Source organism: Phyllostomus hastatus, unplaced genomic scaffold, assembly GCF_019186645.2.
Source record: "Phyllostomus hastatus isolate PE091 unplaced genomic scaffold, TTU_PhHast_1.1 phas_contig_29, whole genome shotgun sequence".
Taxonomy (NCBI): domain Eukaryota; kingdom Metazoa; phylum Chordata; class Mammalia; order Chiroptera; family Phyllostomidae; genus Phyllostomus; species Phyllostomus hastatus.
The window spans coordinates 26,817,425-26,840,563 of NW_025333835.1; the positions used below are offsets into that span (position 1 = coordinate 26,817,425).

Genomic DNA, 23,139 nt, shown 5'->3' on the forward strand with positions numbered 1-23,139 from the left:
AATGTATAAATTTTTCTAAGTCAAAGCAATATTAAAATTTTCGAAGAAGTGTTTATGTTGACTCCATAGATATGTATTGTTATTGTCCTAAGATACTCCTTTTATCTGATAAGGAGATCCTGCTACATTGTGTAAGATAAGAATAAATGTTAGAGAATCCTATATAACTATGCTGCTTTACTCATAAATATAAGCCAAGAGGACTAATCATTATTTGACCCATCGTGTTTCTTAGCAAACTAATGACTGATTGAACTTAAAGCCAACCATGCTTGCAGCTGGTCATTAATCCTTCTACAAATTTTAAAGAATAATGAAAAAAGTATCATATGTAAAAGGCTGTAAGAAATACATTAATATCCTCAGTAACTCATCTTACTAAAAGATACTTTCATTAACGGGAAATGCATTATTTAAGCCTGAAGTCCAATTGGAGAGTATGTTGTTAACTTGCATTTTTATTCTTTCCAGAATACTGAGTCCAAGGAAATCAATGGAATTCGTGAGGAAAGCAATACTTTTGAAGTACAAGGTAAACGTCACCATTATCCCTTAAATTTCTAGTATCAGAAAAGTCATAGCACCCAAGTTCTGTTAACATAAAAATTAATATCTGTGAGTGAAAGAAGAACTGATCCACTGCAGGCCGAAACTAAAAGGTTAGCACCCAGATCGGATTGCAGCCCGGTGGAAGGGCGCTCAGTTCCGGTCTTCAACAGTTCAAGCACCGCAAACAAAGCTTCGGCAGCCTGTCCAGGAGCTTTGAGTGCCTGTGTGTCTGAGCCAACTAAGAAAGACTGGTTTCCCAAGGCCATCAGCCTTCTTGGTCTGGTGTGCTGCCAAAGGGAATCTTAGTCAAATACAAAATGATGAATGAAGTTTCCTTTCTCCCTTTATTATTGTGAAAGGGACGATCGAGGAGGTAGCTAGTAAAAATAGGGAGGTGCCAACGGCCATAACAGTTGTTAGCAAAAGTACCCATTTATAATAAAAAAGCAAGCGTAGTATCTAGGATAATTTTGCTCTGTGGAGTTATCATTCCCTTCCTCCTTCTGTTGGTCTATAAATAATTTAGCTACCACATGCTGTGTGCTATTCCTTAGGCATACAAAATAAATAAAGATCTGGGCCACGTGGGCAGGAAAAGAGACCCAAAGAAAATGAAACTTCTGTAACTATGAAACTAGACTGCTAGAAATGGGGTTTTACAGCAGTTGGTGGCTTTGAATCTGCCTTTGCCAGTTCGTAATACATGATGTCAAAGCCAAAGTAAAGTTATAAATTTCCCTCTCCTTATTGATTGTTGTTTATCTTTGTATTTAATTTCAGAATTGTCAGAAGTGCCTCTATTTTGTTTGGTCTTGCATTGTTTAAGGAGTTTTTGAAAACATGACTTAACTTGTCTTTATGATGTTAAATCTAAGGTGTCCGGGTCCTATTCTGCCAGTGACTCGGGCAGAGCAAGCTGATAAAACCCTTAACTCATGAGTGACATGGGACGACACAGGTTCCCTCATTGGAGGGTTTTTTTTAATGAGCAAATAACAGCCAGTGTCAAGTAATAATTGCATTTAGATTTTATGTAAATTGGAGTATGATAATCTTTGCCATATCTTAGAACAGATCCATAGAAGTCAGAATGTTTTCTTTTTCTTTCTTATCTGACAGGACTCCATTTGTTTCCTTTAAAATCAGTGGCTGTCAGATCCTGAAAACAAGGGCAAAATATTCTAGTTAGAAGAGTATTTTAATATTAGCATTTGTTTTTATTTTCTCTTTCTCTGGGTATGATTTCTTTTCTTTTCTTCCTCCCCATTATTTCTCAGTTTCTTTTTTACTCATCTGTGTTGTGAAAATTCTTAGTTATAAATAATTTTTCTTGCGCTATAAGAGATATTTGATTGACCTAAGCAAAAATAATTATTTTCCATTTTCCTAAAGCTGTGTGACCTAGCATGGAAGATGGTGCTTTGGCTTTTGTGAAATTAGACTGCTTATATGCTAAAACTTATTAATCAAAATATTAGTTGTTTTACTAATTTGAATATAGTATAGACTACTAAAAATGTGTGTCTTTGTGCATTGAAATAATACATATATATTCTATGGTTATCAGTTTTGTCATTTTTATTATCAAAAAATAATATAGCTACAGATTAGAAAGATAGATCGAGTATCATTTAGTGTTCCAGTGGTAAGAAATTAAAGTGAATGACATCTTATTGATATGTTTTTTTTTTTTATTTTTCAACTAGCATCTGAACCTATTTCTTTGAAAAACTTAAAAAGGCGATCACAATTTTTTGAACAAGGTAAACCACCAAGTAACAATTCATGCATTTTCTTGGAATTGTTCCCACCTCCACTCCTTCCTGATAGCCTGGTGCCGGGCACTGAGCCACTGCAGTCTGGCTGGCACTATGACCAAGCAACATAACCCATTTCCATTCTTTCCCTAGGGTCGCCAGGCTTTTCTTACAGCTCATGGGTCTACCTCTGTGGTAATGGGTCTCTGCGTGTACCTCTGAAGTTTCTTTTTCTTTTTTAATTAAAAAAATTGAGATGCTATTAAACACACACTTCTTTCCACTGGGTGACAGTAAGAAATGAGACACTTCATTTAAGCCTTACTGCTTCCTACAGATGCATAATATCAGATTACACCAACATGTCATTGGCTAACTTCTTAAAGGCCTTTCCTTTTGGTTCTGGAAAATGCTCCTACTAAAAAAGTAAAGTTGCTTATTGCTATTGGGATGGCGGCTTTTGAGTGTTAAAAGGCCTGCTCTGTCGACTCTGAAGTGTATTAAAAGTAAATGAATTTTGGTGACTCTGTGAACAAGTGAATTTCGAGATGCTCTGTGTTGGTGTAGTTGGCAATGCTCCCTTATGACGTGCTGTGCATGTGGCTGGCGTTTTCTTCCTTCCCTTTCACGGCTGCCTCGGGCTCTGTCTAGTGAATGCAGTTTGAGCTCTGTGTTTCACTGTCAGGAACTTAAAAGTAACACCCAAACATTTGAGATGCAATGGCACAGTCAGTGGGGAGTGTGCTGTTGGTATCGAAAATGTTCTTGTTTCTTACTTTTAAGATTCTCAAACATTTATTTACCAAGTTGCCTTATAACATGATGTTTACTGGACTTTTATATTTTGTGTTAATCTTCTAGTAGTCTTCCTTCAGTGAATTACAGTCTCTTGATCATAACTAGAAATAGTTCACCAGCTCTGCATGTGCAAGGTCTATTTGTGTCAGTATCCTTAGTGTTTTTGATATTTTTTTTTGTCAAATGTCTGTTTACCCACAGTAATGTAATTGATAGAGTATGATACTCCTAGGTCAAATTGGCTAAAATAAAACAATGCCTTTTCTTTCTCTATTCTAATTTTTACTCACTTTTCTTCACATGCTATTTTAGGGAAGAATATTTTCCTAAGTCTCAAAGCAGTTTTCTTAAAAATGTAATGTTTAAGTGAATAATTTATTTGATAGCTGAGGTTTCAAGAAAACTTAAAAATACTGCATGGTAGTGTATTTTATGACATCTGCTCACTTGTTTGTATTCATTGTACTATAGACAGACATCCTTATATAGACCCCCAAGACCCAAAATAACATCATGTCCAAAGAATAACACTGTGGAAAAAAAAAAGAATAACGCTGTCATACATAGGAAGTTTGAATATTGATGTTTCCAATAACAGGAGAGGAAAAGGAAACATTTCTTGAACATGGTTGATGTCATGGCTTATTCAAGAAAAGTAGCTCATTAACAGGACCTGAAAAATTAAGTTACAGTTCTCACATTGTGATTGAATAGTGGCAAGTGAAAAATTGGATTTGGTAGATGTTGTAACATTTGAAATTCTTCTTTTTTTTTAAGTAGGCCAACCTGTAAGATGCTATGTAGTCTGTTAAGGAAAGAACCCTCTACCTATTCAGAAGTGCACCATTGGTCCAGTGCTAGCACCCAGAACTTGGGTGTACTCTTTGGCATCCCTTTTTTCTTTTCTTGTTAACTCACTTTGAATTTGGAAGATAAATAACAAACAGATGGAATTAAAGAGGAATAAAGGACTTACTCCTGTTGTTTAAAAAGAATGATGTCACTTAGTATACTGGCATAGAAACAGCTAGTGATACAACTTTCTGAAAGAAATTATTCTATAGAAATGAAAAGACTTATGCTGTATTTTTTTTCTTCCTTGCCCACATGCTGTCCATACAGGAAGCTCTGATTCTGTGGTTCCTGATGTAAGTAGCATTCACTTGTTTTTGGAATAAATAAGGCCATCCAGTCTTTTCAAATTGAAAAGACCTATTTTGAAAGCTGTCCTTTGTTTAGGCAAAGGGTGATACGAATAATTTATGTGTGCAAATGTGCTTCCATAAATGACTTAATAAAGTAACATGCTCTTTGTTTGCACCTCTTCTTTCATTACTGGTTAGCTCCCAGTTCCAACCATCAGTGCCCCCAGTCGCTGGGCGTGGGACCAAGAGGAGGAGCGGAAGCGGCAGGAGCGGTGGCAGAAGGAGCAGGACCGCTTGCTGCAGGTAGTGCTGAATACTGCGGAGCGTGGGGAAGTGGGCCTGTCCTAACCGCCCTTCCCTGCTCGGTGTGAGCTGGTATTGAGAAGCAAACTTAAAAAGAAGTTTAAAAACCCAGTAACCTCATACTTAACAAATCCTTTGATAGGTAGTGCATGTTGTATTAACCAACAGAATTATTATTTTTTGTATTAAAAATAATTGTCTATTAAAATACAAAGGCAATTTACCTATCTATTTAGAAGCTTTCCAGAATCCTCCTTTTAAAATCATTTATTAGCCCATGTGTATATTTTTAGAGCATATGTACTATGTTTTTAAGTCAGTTTGTTGGGGCAACCTGGGTTAATAGCATTTTGTAGGGTTCACGGGTGCAGTTCTGGGATGCGGCATCGGCGTGTTGCATTGTGTGTGCTCCTCAGTCACCACACACCTGAGCCCCTTCCTCTCTCCCTCCTCTCCCCACCCCGTCCCCTCCGGTCACCACTAGGTCACCACCATGCTCTCGTCTCGGTCCGTGAGCTTGTTTGTTTCTTTTGCTTGTTGTTTTCTGTTTTATATCCCCCACGTGAGTGAAATCATACAGTTCTCATCCTTTCCTTTCCAACTTATTTCACGTAGCACGATACTCTCGAGAATGATCCAAATTGTTGCAAATGCAGTATTTTATCCTTTCTTATGGCCGAGTAGTACTTTATCACATATGTGTCCAGTGTCATCTTTATCCACTCATCTGTCCGTGGATGTTCACGTTGTTTCCAGGTCTTGGCCATTGTGTACAGTGCTGCAGTGAACACAAGATTTTCTTAAGAGCGTGAGGTGCTCTATAGGCTTGGTGAGAGCTCACTGCCCCGTGAACTCCGTACTCAGTCTGTTGCAGAGGAGTTCAGTCTCCCTCACAGGTAGCTTTAGGGCCCTCACTGAATTATAGCACGGTAAAGGGTGCTTTTGCGTTCAGTCCTGAGTGTCTACCCTTTCCCAGTGCCTGGATTTTAATTCCATATAAGTTGTTTTCTACTCTGGGGACTAAAATCTGATTGGTTAAAATATCTCTGTCTCCAAAGGTTGAGGTGAAAGGTGGGGCTAGCAAAAATGCTGATGAAAAAAGATGAACACCAACCTAGTAATTAATTAACTAATTAACGTGCTATCATTTCTTCTAGGAAAAATATCAGCGTGAGCAGGAGAAACTAAGGGAAGAGTGGCAAAGGGCTAAGCAGGAGGCTGAGAGAGAGAATTACAAGTTCTTGAATGAGGTAGTGCTGGAACCTGTTCTTCCTTCCCTGTCTCGTCGGTGAGATCAGCTGAAAAAAGGAAGACTGTGCACTTCACTTGCTTTTGTCACAGTCACCTCTGGGGCTCTTTGGAAAACACAATGAGCTCTGATTTGTCAGAATTTTGCTTTGATGTTTCAGTATTTCTCCTAGTTTCTCTACTGAGTAATTAAGTTATTGTATCAACAGATCCTAAGTCATCTTCTAAGTTACATCTCCATTACCCACACGTGTCTCTGTCAGTGATAAAACTTAACATCATTTCAAATAGCGTCTTCTACAATAAGTATCATCTAAAACTGCACGTAGACATATTGTGATGAAATTATAGAAATGCACAATTTTCTTTTTTTCCTGGTCACGTAGGAGCTCATGGTGCTGAACTCAAACAGCATTTCTCTGACCCCACGGGAGCCTGCCGCGGCCACCTTGGAAGCCACCTGGAGTGAAGGGTCCAAGTCTCCCGACAGGGAAGGAACCCAAACAGGACAAGAGGAGAGGCGACAGTGGCAAGAGGAAGAGGACCAAAGAAAGAAGCTGCAGGAACAACTGGCTCTGGAGAGGGAGCGAGAGCTGAAGGAGCGGCAGTACCAGGAAGAGCAGGAGCAGAAGCGGCGTCAGGCAGAGGCCGAGGAGCAGAAGCGCCGTGTGGAGGAACAGCTGCGCCAGGCGGAGAGAGAGAGGGAAACGTCGGTCAAAATATACCAGTACAGAAGGTCTGTTCCCTTACCAAAGGGCACACGTGGCTTTTCAATCGGTGTGGCATTGCCGTATCCATTCCCCACTTCAAGGGCACCTACTTGGTTTTCCTGCTCCCCAGCCTCCTTTCTCTACACAGGTGGACACAAGCAGCCAGAGTGAACCCTTTACATTGTAAACATGATTCTGTCACCTCACTTTCGGGCTCAGGGTCTCCTGGCTTCCCCTCACATTAGGATACCATCAAAAGTCCTCCCTGTGGCTTTACAAGGCGTGTATGAACAGTCTTGGCCCTTTGGTTTACCTGGCTTCCTACGACTTCCCCTCACTTGGTTTATTATAGCTGCACAGTCCTGTTTTTTTCTTTTTTGAAAAGGCACACCATATTCTGCCCCTGGGTTTTTTGCATTTTCTGGGTCCTGTGCCTAGGGAAATGTTCCGTCATGTATTTGTTGTCTTACTCATTTTAAGTCTCTGATCAAATGTTACCTTCTCAGACTTTCCAGAGTACCTCATCTGAAAGACCTCCTCTTCCCCCACCCCTTCTCTCCATGCGCCCTTCCCTGCTTTGTGTTATGCATTCTGTTGCTTGTGGGCTGGCCTGCATGCCCCTCTGAAATGTAAGTTTTACGAGGCCAATAAGTTTGTTTTGTTTCCCTAGAACACTCCCGGATCATAGCAGGCATACGGCATGTGTTTGTGGAATGAATTGTAAATGTCTGTTAATAGTAGTAGAAGGTCTGTTTTCTGCAGTGATTGATTGATCGAAATATTTCTGGATGTTTGGTTTTCAACCAAGAGACCATTCTTGTAAAGATACTAGAATAGCATCACTTTAAAAATCTGTATCTTAAACTCAAGGAAAACATCAAAGTCTCTAATTTGATGTAAACTTTTTCTATCTTTTAGGCCTGTTGATTCCTACGATACACCAAAGGGAGAGGAAGAACCTTCAGGTTTGCTTCCTAGTGACAGGTGTGTAGAACATTTCATTGTAATTTGGTTGGAGTAATTGGCTTCAAACCAATTTTTGAGGGCTTGCCCATGTGTCTTTTAGAACTCCTGTGGCTCTCAATCTTTTATGTGATAAAAAGAGATCTTGCTGGTTGATATTTAAAACTATCCCTCAACGTAGTAACTTCATTGATGATTTTGTGGGTCAGCATTTTGGGCGGCATTCAGCTGGCCTTTCTTTTAGTTGACTGGTTTGTCATGCGTCTACTACCAGTTCACTGGGTAAACTCGTGTGAGTAGGCTGGCTGCCGGCTGGGGCAGTGAGAGCCGACGGTCTGTGGGTCTTCAGCACGCAGCACACCAGAGCAGTCTTACCTTCGTGGTGGCTGGGGAGAGAAAAGAGAGGGAATTAAAGGGAGGAGGCATCTACTTTAACATTTCTTTTAAAGAGCTGATAAGCCATGGCGTAAGCTTACCATGGACATCTGAAATGAGAATCCGTGACTTTCTCTTTGATTAGAACTGCTGGTCAGTTTGGGGGAATGCAGAAAGGATTTCAGATACCTGGAAAGTTCTAGATACATCTTAAAATTTCCTAAAACATTAAATTTAATGTTCTTAAGTAATTTTAAAAAATGCCTTCTGCTTTTGAAATTACTCGGGACTTCTAAATAGATTAAAAATATTCCATGTATGATCACTAATTTGTGTTTTCAGAGCTAAAATTTCTTCTTTAGGAAGTGTGCCTTCCAGATAAGGGCAGACTCACCTGTATAAGCATTTGGGGTGACTGAGCAGGGCTCAGAGCAGATAGGGAAAAGGAGTACACAGGTAACGGTGGGCTGGTGTTAATCAAGCTAGAGAAATTTTCTGGTGGTGAATGGCCTTGTTTATAATGAGTGTTTCTGGGTACCTGTAGACTATGAAAATGTGTATCTCTCCTTTTTTAAGCTATGGATTTATTTGTACATTTAAATAAGTTTTGATTATATAGCTCATTGCCTTGAGAAAAAAATTCACAGAGAAAAGAAATGTAAGGAATTCTGGAAAGTATGAAATACTTCTAGGCATTTGTGATACAGCATGCTCTAGAGCAGGGCTGTCAAACTCATGTTCACCAGGGGCCACATCAGCCTTGTGGTTGCCTTCAAAGGGCTGAATGTAATTTCAACTCCTTAACAGGTAGGGAGTAGTTGCATTTATACAGTCCTAAAATTATTTCGGCCCTTTAGTGGCAACCTTGAGGCTGATGGGGCTCTTGGTGAAAATGAGTTTGACACCCCTGTTCTAGAGGAATTGAGGAGTGTGGCTGAACATCTTGTTATAACAATATTTTCTTCTATGTTAATGCAAAAGAAACCATTTGTGAATGTTGCTAACAGGTATTACATTATTATTATTATGTATTACACAGTATTAAATGTATGCATATACATATATGTTGTATGCATATACAGGTGATACATCTATACATATATGTGGAAATGTATTCCACTCATTTTCACTCCTGTTATTTGAAGTTCCTGCGCCCACTAGAATGAGAATGAGGTCAGCGCGTGTTGCTGTGCAGAGCTGTATTTTACCCTCAAAAGGTCAGGGGTTTTCAGGACTTGCCTGTGCCAGCGCACTCCGGTGCCTCTTTGGGATGCTAGGGAGCATTTGGGTAAGCTGCTCTTTCAGAGTGGTACCCTGATGCCCCAAAAGTTGCCTTCTTGAGCCTCAGGCAGCACGAATCAGGTGGGACAGTTTGGTGTTAGGTGACCTTATGACAGATGCTTTGTACATTCTGGCAAGTTTGAGATCTGGAAGAGAGGCAGAGTTGGTATGACTGGGTCAAATCATAGGCTTGATCATCATGCAAGATGGGGAAGATTTTCTCGTTGATATATTTCTAGCATCAAGCTCTTCTCTCTTTTAGAGATGTCACTGTTTTCAGCTAGTTTGTGCAACATGAAAAATTCCTTCGTGTGAAAATAAGTATGGCTCTCAACAGACACAGGAAATAAATTAGCTTCTTTAAAAAAGTAATGTTTTTGGTGCCCATCATAAATATGAAAAGGATGTTCTTAGTGAGACGTATGTAATATCCTGTGTTCTGTGTTGTAGGAATAAATCCATATCCACTACTGAGCTGGATGGTCACCCTCCAAATAAAAATGGTAAATGTGAATTTTTTTCAAAATTGCTTATTTATGCTATCACATGCTATGATCAGTATATTTAAGGTCAAGATGTTTCAGGTTCATTAATATTACATTATTAAAATACTGCATATTTTTAGCATTTGTGTTTAAAAACAAAACTATCCTTTGCTTATTTTGGCTTTACTTTATAAGGGAGGGAGTGCTGGCAGATGAAAATGGTTTAAAATAGCTAATGAAATATGTGGAAATTTTGCAAAGTGCTGCCGATGATACACTTCTGTATAGTAGATTTCATCTTGCAGCCAAAGAAATGGGAGAGGAAAAAATTTTCTGCACAATACTAGAGGACTTCAAAATTGTGTGTAAAGTCGAAACTATACATTTAAATGACAAGATGTCAAAAGGTCGAAAATGAAAATGGTTTCACTAACTTGGTAAAAACAGTTTGTAACCAGACATTGTTAGTATAAAGTACACTTCTAGGAACACATATAACTAATGTAATATAACGTACATAACTAAGAAAAACAAAGCTAAACAAGAAGCATGATTTTAAGCAACGTTTGCATACCGGGCTTTGCATAGCCTGGGTGTTAGCAGGTTACGAAAATGAGTGGAGGTCCAGGGAAGACTGGGGTGCACGTGTTGAGCACGCCCATCCAAGTGGACTGCCCCTTCCCAGCTCCAGCCTGTTCCTGGCATGTGGGAGAATGCAAGCCTGGGATTACCAACCGTCTCTACTATAAAAGAGAAGTGAAACAAAAGACCTGGATTTTCACATTATCTTTTAAGTACTGACAAAGAATTTATAAAAATTTAAAACCCTCTGTGAGCCAAACCACATCAACAGGTCGGAAGCTAGTTTGTCACTTCTTGTTAAGGCTTGTAAAATTTACAGTTTTTATTAGGCGCTGTGATCACCCCCTTCCCTCTCATTATCTGCTCCTCATTTAGCTTCCCAGCCTGTGCTGCTGTTTTTCCCATTAGGAGCTCTGTGACCAAACTGCTCTCTCTCTCAGTTCCCAATCATCAGATGCTTTCTGATCTCGTTCCTCTGGTCTTACCTATTTGGATTTCTGGTTTCTGTTCCCCTTGGTTTGCCACTAACCACCATTGAAATGAAGGCCTTTAGTATTTCAATCTGCCATGAAACTTTTTTAACCTGCATTGGTCATATTCTCTCCTGAACCTAAACACGTGACCAGTTATTTAGTAATGGTGAGGGCGATTCTCTGAAATAGTCTCGTTAATATTAGGGACTCGTGTTATTAATCTGGTTAGAATGGCAAGCAGTGGAAGTTATCAAATATTTTATTGAAAAACTTGGTTATGCCAATAAGATGCTTTTAAAATAGAACATGTTTTATTTAAATCTGACCAAATCGACAAGCAGTGCGTACACACAAATATAAACAAGGACGTGTGTAAGGAACCCTTGGTGGCCTCCTCCATGGCTCACTTGAAGAAGAACTGAGGCAGAAACACTACATTCTGAGAGTATGAAGTAACATTGAACCTGGAGAGTGAGAGAAAAGAAACCCTTATGTCAAATTTCCTAATCCAAGCTGAGGTGGGGAGGACACTGCAAAGTTTCAGATGTTTTACCCAAGTCAGAAATTAATCGGCAAATCCAATGAGACAGAGCCTTCAGGATAGACCCTGACTTAATTTTCATTCATAAATTCAACATCCAAATTATGGCTTTGCCAGTTTCTTAGAGGGAAAAACAAGTCTCATAGCATTCCTTGGTTATCATTGGGATTACTTGGCTATTTTTCAGCTTCACAAAGGCCATTTCAGTGATTGAGTATGCCCTTATTTGTTCAACCTGGTCATGACTGAAATTCTATGACTTACACCATGGAGACTTGAGTCGTGACACCTGGAGATGCCTGCATTTGTCTTCGCTGTCTCCCCAGGGGAAGTGTGCGTTTTTTGGAAGAGTGGAACTCCCAGTTCCCTGCGGAGTCGTCTCAGCAAGCATTCAATGAGCATGGGCTTGTTGGACAGAATGTAGGAAGGAAGGGAAAAGCGGATGAGAAGCTTTCTGCATAAGCATTGTGTGACTTAATATTGCTGAAATCACTGCCGGCTCTTAGCTTTTTAGGCAGCCTCCTTAGTTTTCCTGGGCCCGCTGCGTGATGTGCCTCTGGGTGTGGAACTGGAATTTCCAGGAAGAGGAGACTGTTCACTTCCAGTTCCCAGGCAGCGGTCTCACTGAGCATTGACGATGTTAGCATACCTGTCCGATGTCACATTTTTTGCTACATTATATTTGGAGGTTTATCCATTATCCTTTTTGATATGTGCTAACCCTGCAGCTTTTGATGTGTTTTTCATCTAGGAAGCACTAAATATTTAGACCGAGTCGGGGGCAGCAGCTCACTACAGAGGAGCTCCAAGAAGGAGCCAGTCCCGTCGGAGGCAGAGCTGGAGAGGCAGCAGATCCTCCAGGAAATGAGGAAGCGGACGTCCCTGCACAACGACAACAGCTGGATCCGGCAGCGCAGTTCCAGCGTCAATAAGGAGCCCATCTGTCTGCCTGGGATCATGAGGAGGTGCGAGACATTTCGGGAATGATTTCCTCTTCCATGCTGTGGGGCAAATATTTAATTTACAGACGTGCCGGCTCCTTGGGGTAGAAATGCTGTCATGACTTCTCTGCGTCCGCCATCAGGAGAAGGAAGGGGAAGTAGAGTCAATGCCGTGGACACTTACTAGCCAGCAGACACGTGTCAGTTGCTTTGTCTCTGTCATCTGACTTAACCTGGGGGAAAATGTAGTGAGGCAGGGACCATCTTTCTGTTCCCACGTGGGGAAACTGGGGCTCAAGCAGAGAACATTTGCGGACAAAGCCAATGGCTAATAGTTTGCAGAGCTGGGTGTACGGACTCGGAAGAACGTTTCCGGCACTTCAGTAACTCGTGCAGTCCTGGGTGCGTCCTTGGCTGCTGAACTTAAAAATTAAGCCTCTATTTGTTTGTTTATAACCGAGATAATGGTGAGATTGGAATCATGATGGTGTCCCCAAAGTGTGAAAAGCTAATTTTTTAACTTTCTGAAAAGTAATATAGGTCTAAATTAATTGGAGATGAGAGAATGAACATTTAAAAAGATGTGTCTTGGGTAAACACATTTGGAAGCTACTTTTATGCAGTGTTTCCACAGCTGAGAAACTTAAGAAAAATTATGTCCAACACATTACAGGTAAAGGGCCAATTATCCCAACGTACAACTAACTTTTGTAAACGAGTAAATAAACCCTGACAACTTTGTAGACACAGACAGCGGATACGAACAGATTTCTCTCCATAGAGAAAGAAATGAAGTCATTAAACATATGGAAGATGAACACTACCTGTGAAACAGCAGTGGTGTAGCTCGCTTACGGGATTTGCAGCGAGTTAAATGAGCGACTCAGTCTGTTGTTGACAATTGTATAAAGAAACAGGAATTCTTTTTCCCAGTTGGGTGGATATTTTCCCAGTGCTTACAAGAAGTTTCTGTTTGTACCCCGTGAGCAGTTTCGTGGGTGGCACTTTATTCTCTGGGTGTATCTGGTTAAGTAGGCAAAACTATGTCCAAGAATATACACTTAAATATTATTAAATTTTCAATTAAAGAAAAGCATATACCCTGATAAGAGTGTCCCTAGTACTCACTAAATAAATAGGGGCGCACTAATAAGGTGGAATATGACACGACTGTTAAAGAATTGGGAGTGGCATATTCCTCCATAATGCACTGCCTTGAAACTGTGCGGGGTGAAATGTGATTGATCATATCCTCTGGTTCTGAGGATCGACAGGGTGCTGCTTGGGTCACGGGGTGGCTGTAGTTACCCAGAGCCAGGGCTGCTAATTTTTTTTGTATGAAGGAACAGATAGTAAATAATTTACTTTGCTGGCCACATAATAAGTCTCTGTCAGATTTTCTTTGTTGTGGTTGTTTTATGACTGGAAATATAAAATACCCATCACCCATGAATGATACGGCACCTATGCTGGCAGTGGGCTGTAATTTGCTGACCCCGCGTGTAAAAGCTGGACTGAGAGCTCAGCTGGAGCTGCTGGTTGGAGCCTGTTCTGCATACGGGCCTCACCACGTAGCTGCTGGGGCTGCCTCTTGCACAGCACCTGGATTCAAAGAGGCTAAGCCCTGAAGATAGTTCTAAGATCATGTATAGTACATGGAATAGAGCAAGTTGTGAACAATATGCATTGTAGACTGATCCTATTTGCTTACCCACGTTAAACACAGCATGTATGCCACAAATGTATATAGACATTGCTATACTTACATATGTAAGTTTGTATGTATATGTACATATGTGCACACATGTGAGAAAAAGTCTAGAAGGATACAGTTAATAATGGTTACTTCTGAGACCAGGGCGGGTACCTCGTGGTGAGTAATAGAGAGGAGAACCTAATTCCTCCTTCAGACACCCTGTCTACTGCCTGTGTCTGTCTCACCATGGTGATGTAGGATGTATATGATGGCAAAAGAAAAACAGACCTATTTCAAATTTTGGAATAACAGACAAAGTTTTAAAAGTTATGACAAAATTAACCAGGTAGAAAAATACCTTCCTAATTTGCAGTCATTCTCTGTGGATCAGAGTTTATGTAAGCACATAACTGCATTTAAGAGGGATGTCCCAAAAGTAGCGTTTGCGTGAGTTTTTGGTGGTAAGTGGATGAGGCCGACACAGTAGAAATGACCTGGGTTACTCTGGAATCCAGACACCTGGGTTTGAAAGCCGGTCCCACGACCGACAGGCTCTTCTTTACCACAGATGAGTTGAGGTCTGTCAGATCTAAAAGGTAAATAAATAAACAAACAAACAAAGTATTGTGAAGATCAAATTCAATGTTTTTGTGATAGTGGTTAGTCTAGTCCCTGGCATATATAAATGCCTGAAAGGATGTGGAGGTTTTTGGGGGGGTGGGGTAGGGTTTAAAAATGAAGATTGTTATGTCTAAACAGTTAAAGATATAAAGGACCCATGTTTGTGGTCTTTGTCTTAACATTTTATTTTAAAAATATTTTTTTAGTATTATCCTTTCCATGGTGTTTAGTCTTTTACACAAACACCAAGTAAATAAAAATAAAAATAAGTGAAGGTTAATTGAATATGAAACATCATGATACCTCTGATAAAAAGAAACCTTAGTTTTAAAGGCAGTTTTATATTGCAGTTGGACTTGTCAGATTAATACCTGCTTATAAAACACATAAAATTAATATTTTAATGACCGCAATGTTAAATAGATTTCTAGGCGAATGTGTTCTATAGTTTTGATTCACTCTTTCTGTGTTTCAGAGGTGAATCTCTAGATAACCTGGAGGCCCCCCGATCCAGCTCCTGGAGGCAGGCCCCTTGGCTCAACCAGTCTGCAGGCGTCCACGCGTCCTCCTCTGTCCAAGACTTCAGCCGCCCGCCGCCTCAGCTGCTGTCCACGTCCAACCGTGCCTACATGCGAACCCCGTCCTCCGGCGTCCCCGCTCCTTCAGCTGGCCCTGTGAAGGCCGCCACGGCACCTTCCCCCACGCCGCGCAGCCAGGTCCCTTCAGGGGCACCGTCGGGCTCCCAGCTGCGCAACAGGTGAGGTCCTTTCAGTCTTCCTTTCTTAGTTTCAGGTGTATTTTTTCTGTAAAATTTTCTCCAGATCTTGTCCAAGCTTTCCAAAAGAAAGCCAAGCCTTTTTGAGTGCGTCAAATTCAGTTTTCTTTTATCAGATCAGTTCAGGGGGCTTTTTTAATAGCGTTCTAAGAGCATTTATGGATGTCTTGTGAAGTGTTGGGGACCTTTAAAACACCAGCTTCGCTGCCACTGCCTCATTTGCTGGGGCCGCGGTCAGTGTCTTGGAGACAGATGTACCCGAGTGGTTCTCAACACGGAACCATAAAAGCAGACAGTAGCTTATAAACGCATCTGAAATTTATGAGTAAAAGCAGTGTTATACAATGGCTGACGGTTTTAATAAGGCCATACAAACTCATTTTATAGAAACTAAGTGTAAAAGGAAAGTGTTGTGACTAAGCTCCATTGTCTGTGGAACGTTTGTTTAATAAGCTGGATGAAAAAATAAAGTTAAGTAGTTAGATGCTGCCTTTGGGGACTTTGATTTCCCAAACCATGGTGCCCCTCATCTGACTTGCCCACGTGTGTTCAGACCACATCAGCTGGCTCTGTAGGTCATGTGCCATGGGAACCGTGTGAGAGCTATAATGGTAGGTTGTGATTCCAAACTTGCCTTTTTAAAATTTTAATTTTTATTGTATTTTCTCCCATTAGCTTTTAGTCCCCTTACACCCCCCACCCCCAGCCATTGCCACGCTGTTGTCCGTGTCCATGGAGGAATGCTCAGACAGAAATGTGGGTTGGGTGTTTAGGTCTGTGTGGCTTCTCCACTGACCGCTGATGCGTCACGAAGCCACACGCAGCCGTGTCTCTGCTGCTACCCGAAGGGAGTTCTGCCAGCCCGCACTGCTTCTCTGCAAAGGAAGTGCTGAAAAGTAGAAACACAATGATCGATAATGGGATTTTTTTTTAGCCATCAAATAAGGAGTTTTGTTAAGAGAATATATTTCATATCCATTAAAATGTTACTTGTACTGGGATCTATAAAATGTGTGTCAGGGAGTTTGAATTAAGAGACAACAGGGTGAGAATTCACGGTATATTTTGGAGGAGGATGAAGGCCTTGGTCAGGGGAGGCGAAGCAGACGATAGAGCCCCCATTTCCTGGGAGCCCCGCCCCAGGGGAACACGGGGGAGGCGGGCTGTGGGCGTCTCTGCCCAGAAAAGGCCTCTGCCCAGGAGGGGGCGCTCCACCACGAGGCGCGCCACAGCTGTGCACTTTCTGTGCCACTGAAGGGCTCTGCTAATGCCGCGGGACGCAAAGGTGAGAAGTGGCCTAGCCCTTCCCTCCTGGGAGAGAAGGTAAGACTTCTGTCCAAAGGGAAGTAGAGGCTCTCCTTACCTATCTAAGTGGGAGCTGTCAGGCAATTTTCATTCCATCCTCTGCAGAGGCAGTCCTGCAAGCCAGCAGCACAGTCAGGAGAGCGCTGCTACCTCTGTTTCATTTGGGTGTTGGGCGAATGAGCAAGAGGATGGGAAAGTAATGTTGGGGCTGCCCTGTTGGTGTTCTGGTGGGTGAAATGACACGATAGAGTTGTGCTCTGGAAGAGGGGGAGACCACGGCCGAGCACAGAGGTGATCGAAGGAGCGTAGCCTCTCAAAGTGCAGAATGGACCCAGGACACCGAAATTGTTCATTTAGTGAACAGGTGTCCAGGGTTTCAGAACCACCAGGGAGACCCTTCAAGGTACAGTATAATCGAGGCATATTTCGATTGGCTGGTGAAACTTTTCCTCCCACAGATACAGAGACCTTCTTAAATTATTAACGTTAACACCTGCGTGTGATTTTAAAGTAATGACCTTGAGCCGCACAGTTGAAAGCCTCCCTTGCATTCTTGTTCCACATCTAGGTCGGTCAGTGGGAAGCGCGTGTGCTCCTACTGCAATAACATTCTGGGCAAAGGAGCTGCCATGATCATCGAGTCCCTGGGTCTGTGTTATCATTTGTATTGTTTTAAGGTGAGACTAAGATGCACAGCCTCTGCAGGCCCGCACAGCTTTGCTTGGAGCGCGCATGGCTTCTTTGAGCGCTGGGTGTGGCCGTGCCATTAACGAGCTAGGTGCTGCTGGATCTGTGGGTCTGTGCTGCATTTTGAGTTTCAAATTGCTTGCTACTTACGTAGTCCTCACATCTTGAACCTAATTTCAAAAATTAAATGTAGAAATGCTATGCGCTTCCTATCTCCAGCCTGTTGAGATTCTGTTAGTACAATTCACAGGGCGTAAACGCTTTCTCTATCAATCGTAGGCATATGTGAAATGTAATTTGCTAATGTCAAATAACAGCATGGGGATGGGATGAGCAATTATGAAAGTGTCCAAGAGCCTAGCACTGAATAGGGAGATTATGTAAGGAAAAATATTGTAAATATTTTTACAGTCGCAAGCCTGCTTATACTTGATGGGGTTCTTGCATATACAAAAGAACTAAGGCTGTAACTACTTTGTAGTAACTGTCTTAGAGACACATCTAATTGATTCTTGAACTTGTGTTGGGCCAAAGCGTGATTTTGGTTGTGGATGCCGGAGTCACACTGACCACAGCCTGTTCAAGCTTGTGTACTGCTGGCTTGGGCTGTTCCTATGTATAACAGAGTGAGTCAAAATGATTAGTGTTTGAGCACACGGAACTGAAATACCCAGCCTTGGAGTGAAAGCACCATGTGAGAGCACCTGCCACGCTGGTGCAGTGGAGACCCTGGGTGTGTCCTACTGCAGTGTGGAGTGCTGGAAACACAGTGTCCATTCGCTTTGCCAGTTCTTCCATGTGGCGCTTCATCCTCTCCCATTCCCCTGAGAGAAGTGAAGGCGAGGTTTTGTTAAGCTGGTCAGCGAATCATTTTTGCTCTGTGGTATGTTGAGAATGATCATCTTGGCTCTTAAAATTGGCTTTATGATTCCTTTAACGTCTCATCTGGCAGCCTTGATTTTAATCTACTAATGATCTTTTGGCTTTTTTTCCCCCCCTGAAGCATCTAAGAGCTTAGCAGCTGCACTTTGATCCTTTTGCTTTTCTAGGAGGGTCCCAAGCTTTCTTGAGCTCACTGTTTGTGGATTTTTTTTTTTTTTTGCCCTCCAGTGTTCTGCCTGTGAGTGCGACCTCGGAGGCTCTTCCTCAGGAGCCGAAGTCAGAATCAGAAACAACCAACTGTACTGCAACAACTGCTATCTCAGATTCAAATGTAAGAGAGCAAATCAGGGAGAAAATTTCTAGTCTCTTAAGAAAGCCACGAGTTCCCATGCATTTCCCTGAACCTGCCACCACCTCCCCCTCAAGCTCCCTGCCTTAGCAGGCCAGGTGTTAGGATTCTGAGTGTGTTCCACCCGGAGGGTCCGGTGAATGGGTCACAGCTTGGGTTCGAGCCACGCGAGGGGGTGTTGTGGGTTGAGGAACTGGAGCGGGACGTGCGCCCGAGAGTCAGGATGGTGTCTTGTGCTCAGAGTCTGGACAGACTGCTAAGGACCTGAGGATGTGAACAAACCAAAACAGACAGTTAAAATAAACTTGTGGTGTAGACTGTAATCTGTTACTTGGCTAAGGATCATTCCCTCATCGTTAGCTGATTTCCATTATTTTACAGTGGGCTCTGATTATGAGATTTCAAGTATGATCACCTTTAAAAACTGGTATAAAAAGGTCATAAAGAATAGTCAGTTTATGCTTTGTTACTATGTAATCATATATCAATACATGCAGTATTTTAAAATGGAGAGCATTAGTTCTAATGGTATTTCCATGTCATTTCTGGAAAATTGAGTTTTTAGAAGACTTCACGTGCTATTTTGTGTCTAATCATGTTCTTGTTTGTGTGTTATGAAACATAGGATAGCATAATTAGATTGCATATTGTTTATAGCTACCTAAAGACAACCATTGCTGCTGCTTATATTTTGAACCTTGATGCTGATAACATGTGCTTCTTCCTTACTGTGAAAGGGTGTTACAAGTGGTATCAGCAAAACCCTTTGCTTTTGAACCCAGAGGTATTTATATGGCCCTTTATGTGAAGAGTGCTTTGGAAATGGTTTAAGCCCAGTCAACTCTCTCTTATCTGTCAGCGGGGTCTGAGTCTTCTTGCCCCAGCGGTCCAGTCCTTTTCTGGACCCTGCCACTGAGGTTGGAGAGTGTCAAGGCTGGAAGTAGAATGGGGGGAGTGTGTATATGTGTGTGTGCTTTTCTGTCTTCAATCAAACTCCAAAGCCAAATAGAATTGATTTTTGGAATCGTCATGGAAAAATTGCCCATGCCTTATCTCCAAAACAGATAAAAGAGAGTTGAGTGTAACCTGCTTCTATATCAGCAGTTATTTTTTACTCCATACTTGCAGACAAAGACTTTTAGTCCCCAGAGGCTGTGATTTGCCTAGCTTTATCCTAAGTGAGTGACAAGGTGGCTCTCTCTACCTCACGGGGCCATTCTCTGAGTGATTACCTCTATGCATCCCCAGGGGCGTTATTCCAGTATTTCTGAATCTAAGCACTGTTCTTTCTTCTCTCCTTGCCTGGTCAGCTGGACGGCCCACCGCCATGTGATGTAAGCCTCCATGCGAAAGCACTGTTGCAGATAGAAGAAGAGTTGGTTGCTGCTGATGTAGATCTATAAATACATGTTGTATGTCTTTTTTGCCCTCTCTTTTTAAAGAAAGAATAACTCCCCCCTTTTTTTTTGGTCTCTGTAGATTACATCGGAGCACTGTAGTCTTGGTAGAACCTGTATTTTTGTTGTTGTTTATTTATAAGAAGGTAATTATGTGTGGGGGAAAAGTGCAGTATTTACTTTTCTGAGTTCAGCATCTTAAAAGCACAGGGGAAAAAAAAGAGGCTGATGATCTCGTTTGACTTTCTAGTGGTGTTTGGAAGAGGGTTATTTTATTTTATTTTTTAAAGGATCTGAAACATTATTTGAAATTGTTAATATAAATATATAATTGCATACTCTCTGTTTCTTATAATGTATGGTAAATTAATACAGAACCATATGGAAAATTTCACTAGAAAGCACCCCCAAATTTGCTTTCTGCATCTTTCTTTTCAAGTATATACTAGGATTTGGAAAAAATTAGCTTATATAAAATTTTATTTGCTTGATGAGGGGAGCTCTATTTTCTTCGGAATTGTCACTAAGCCTTTCCCACTAGAAAGCTCCTGCTTTTCATGAATGAAAAATCCTTATAGTTTGTACACCAAGAGTTCTCTCCAGAAACTAGTGAGCCTTTCTGTTCCACTGCGTTTGTAAATAAAATTGCCGATGCATTTAAGGAGCGAGTGGTTCTTTTGTTTTTTTCTCTGCGTGTGTTTGTGTGTGTCTGCCTCGCAGCATTTTAGTCATATTTCAGTGTGTGGCTTTTCTTGGTACTATGTTTTATGTAGCATCTTCACTGGGGTATAAATTGACATAATAAACTGCACACATTGAAACTGTATAATACGGTAAGTTTTGATATACATGAATACCTGGGAAACAATCACCACACTCTTGATATTGTTTTTATTGAAAATTTTTAACAAGGAACTTTATCTTCGATGGAAAATGGTTTTTGAATGCAATACATTTTTATAGGAAGTGGTGAAGTGAATGGTGAATTGTGGGATTGTTTGCATAAAATCTTGATCCTTTTGCTTCCTTGATGATAAAAGGAGAATATAACAGTAAGTTTAGAAAAGTTATGCAGTAAAAAAATTATCTCTCTAATATTTTAGAAATCTGAAGTGGGAATACAAGGATAAAAAACTCTCAAGCATGGTTTGAGAAAAAAGAGGCTTTCTTGAATCTGTTAGAACAATGAAAGTGGAGTGGATAATTCCAGGCTATGAGAACTGTGTTGGAATGGGTTAGAAATAGAGATGTGAAGCACTAATGTAGGAAAAAATGAAAGATTTAGTTCATTTTTAGTTCTGTTTAGTATTCATTATTTCTGATTATTAAAGTAATATGTGCTTGTTGATGAAAATATAATTCTGAATTCCGAATTCCAAAGATGGGAACTCTGTGTTTAAACTCTTTCTGTGTAACCGATCCTGTGTTCTCAGTTGACATCGACTGCGATTTTTCCATGTTCTTAAGATTATTCCTATTTATTAATAGTTGCATAGTGCTGCATTGGTTGGTGCTACTAATATTTAGTTGATAATTCCTTTACAGTATACATCTCACTTGTTTCTAATATTTAACATTTAAAAAAAATTTTATGTTTAATCCTCACCTGAGGATATATTTATTTTAGAGAGAGAGGAAGGGAGAAAAAAAGAGAGAGAAACAACAATTGGTTGCCTCCAGTATGCACCCCGACCAAGGATGGAACCGCAACCCATGTCTGTGCACTGATGGGAAGTTGAACCTGTGACCTTCTGGTGCACAGGATGATGCTGCAGCCAACAGAGCCACTGGCCAGGGCTATTTAACATTGTTGTATATCTAATGTAGTCACATATATTATATACAAATATTTCTAATATAAATTTTATAATAGACTTTTTATGACCATATCTATTTCTTTGTGTTATTTTAGTAGATACGGGATTACTGGTTTAGAAATGACGCATTTTAAGGCTACCATGATACACATCCCCAAGGTGGCTGCCCAACACTTGCCCTGGCTTAGACTCTCACAGCAGCACGTGGGTCCATCCACCTCACGTCACGTGCACCCAAACGAATCTCCATTGCCTTGTCCCTGCCTGACATGTAGTGGCCCTCAGTGTGCTTTAGCTGAATAAAGTAATAAACCGCTGCTTCAGTATTTGTCTTGTTAATTGTGCTTGTTCCTACCCATAGTGCAAGCGTTAATTGTTTAGTTGTTTTCTTTAAATCCAGTATCTTTTTTGATTGTTACTTCTTTTATGTATCTTTTGTCTTTAAGTCTTTTCCTCTTGATTTTTCTTCTTTGTATGTTGACTGTTTCCTCTGGTTTCCCACATGGTCTTGCTTAGCGGTAATAATTTTGTCAGCATGCATTGTTAGAACATCTGTCAGAGATTCTCTTCTAAGACACTGGTTCTGCGGTACCTTTGGGCAAGCCCATGAGTGTTTGTTACTTTGTCCAGGGATAGGACAAGGGAAGAGTCAGTCACTCGACAATTTTTATTCAAACTCGACATGCCACGCACAATTTTAGGCACTGTGGATACAGTGATGAATACGTACAAGGGCTGGGCTCTGGTTGGGCTTAGATTTCTAGTTTGGAAAAGACACCAATAAAAAAATACAGGAAAGTGGAACCAGCATATTGTGGTGAGGGCACCAAGAAGCACTGATGGGGTGGGAGGAGCCCTGATCGGGGTGGGAGGGGCCAGGAGCGGGAAGTGGGGGTTGGGCAGAGCTTTCTCAGAGACAGCTGCTCTCACACCTGAGCGAAAGCCTGAAGGCATGAAGGAGCCAACCTTCCAGATGTTTGAGGGGGAAGCACTCGAGACCCAGGGAACAGCAGGTGCAAAAGCCTTAAGAGAGGAGAATATTTGGGGTGTCCAGGAAGCAGCCGTGTGGCTGGAATGCAGTGAGGAGAGAGGGGACATGGGGAGGGGAGGGCACGGGTCTGCAGGCCAGTGGAGGACGTGGCTCTTACTCTGAATGGGACGGGGAGACTTTGCAGGGTCGAGTGGAGGCGTGACATGAACTGACTTACCTTTTAAAAGGACTACATGGTTAGTGTATATGTAGAAAGGCAGCTGATTCGTGTGTATTGAGTTTATACCCTGCAACTTTGGTCCTTAAATTGATTCCCAGGTCAGCCTCCTGGAGGTTGACCGGAATCCCCCTTCCCATTTCTAGCATTGGATTGTCTGTGTTAGACCTCAGTGTTCAGAATTTTCTTCATTTCCCATGTCTTCATTTATATTCTGTGGAAAGTAGAGAGGCTAACTCAGGGATTGCTGT

The 23,139-nt window shown here is 41.4% G+C and overlaps 1 protein-coding gene across 3 annotated transcripts in view; it reads left to right on the top strand.

Annotated features, from left to right (window-relative positions):
• LMO7 (LIM domain 7) overlaps positions 1-20,524 on the top strand; it is a 218,459-nt gene extending 197,935 nt beyond the window's left edge. For 2 of the 3 annotated variants that reach the window (XM_045838967.1, XM_045838968.1), the window contains 14 exons: positions 472-532; positions 2,256-2,312; positions 2,460-2,501; positions 4,227-4,252; positions 4,448-4,552; positions 5,710-5,802; positions 6,187-6,536; positions 7,429-7,494; positions 9,580-9,632; positions 11,962-12,175; positions 14,944-15,225; positions 17,117-17,225; positions 18,346-18,448; positions 19,777-20,524. In XM_045838967.1, coding sequence (XP_045694923.1) covers positions 472-532; positions 2,256-2,312; positions 2,460-2,501; positions 4,227-4,252; positions 4,448-4,552; positions 5,710-5,802; positions 6,187-6,536; positions 7,429-7,494; positions 9,580-9,632; positions 11,962-12,175; positions 14,944-15,225; positions 17,117-17,225; positions 18,346-18,448; positions 19,777-19,799 — 1,584 coding nt within the window. In that variant the 3' untranslated portion in view covers positions 19,800-20,524. The remainder of the gene's footprint in view (positions 1-471; positions 533-2,255; positions 2,313-2,459; positions 2,502-4,226; positions 4,253-4,447; positions 4,553-5,709; positions 5,803-6,186; positions 6,537-7,428; positions 7,495-9,579; positions 9,633-11,961; positions 12,176-14,943; positions 15,226-17,116; positions 17,226-18,345; positions 18,449-19,776) is intronic. The other variant, XM_045838969.1, reaches the window with a different exon arrangement.
• Positions 20,525-23,139: the final 2,615 nt, after the last annotated feature.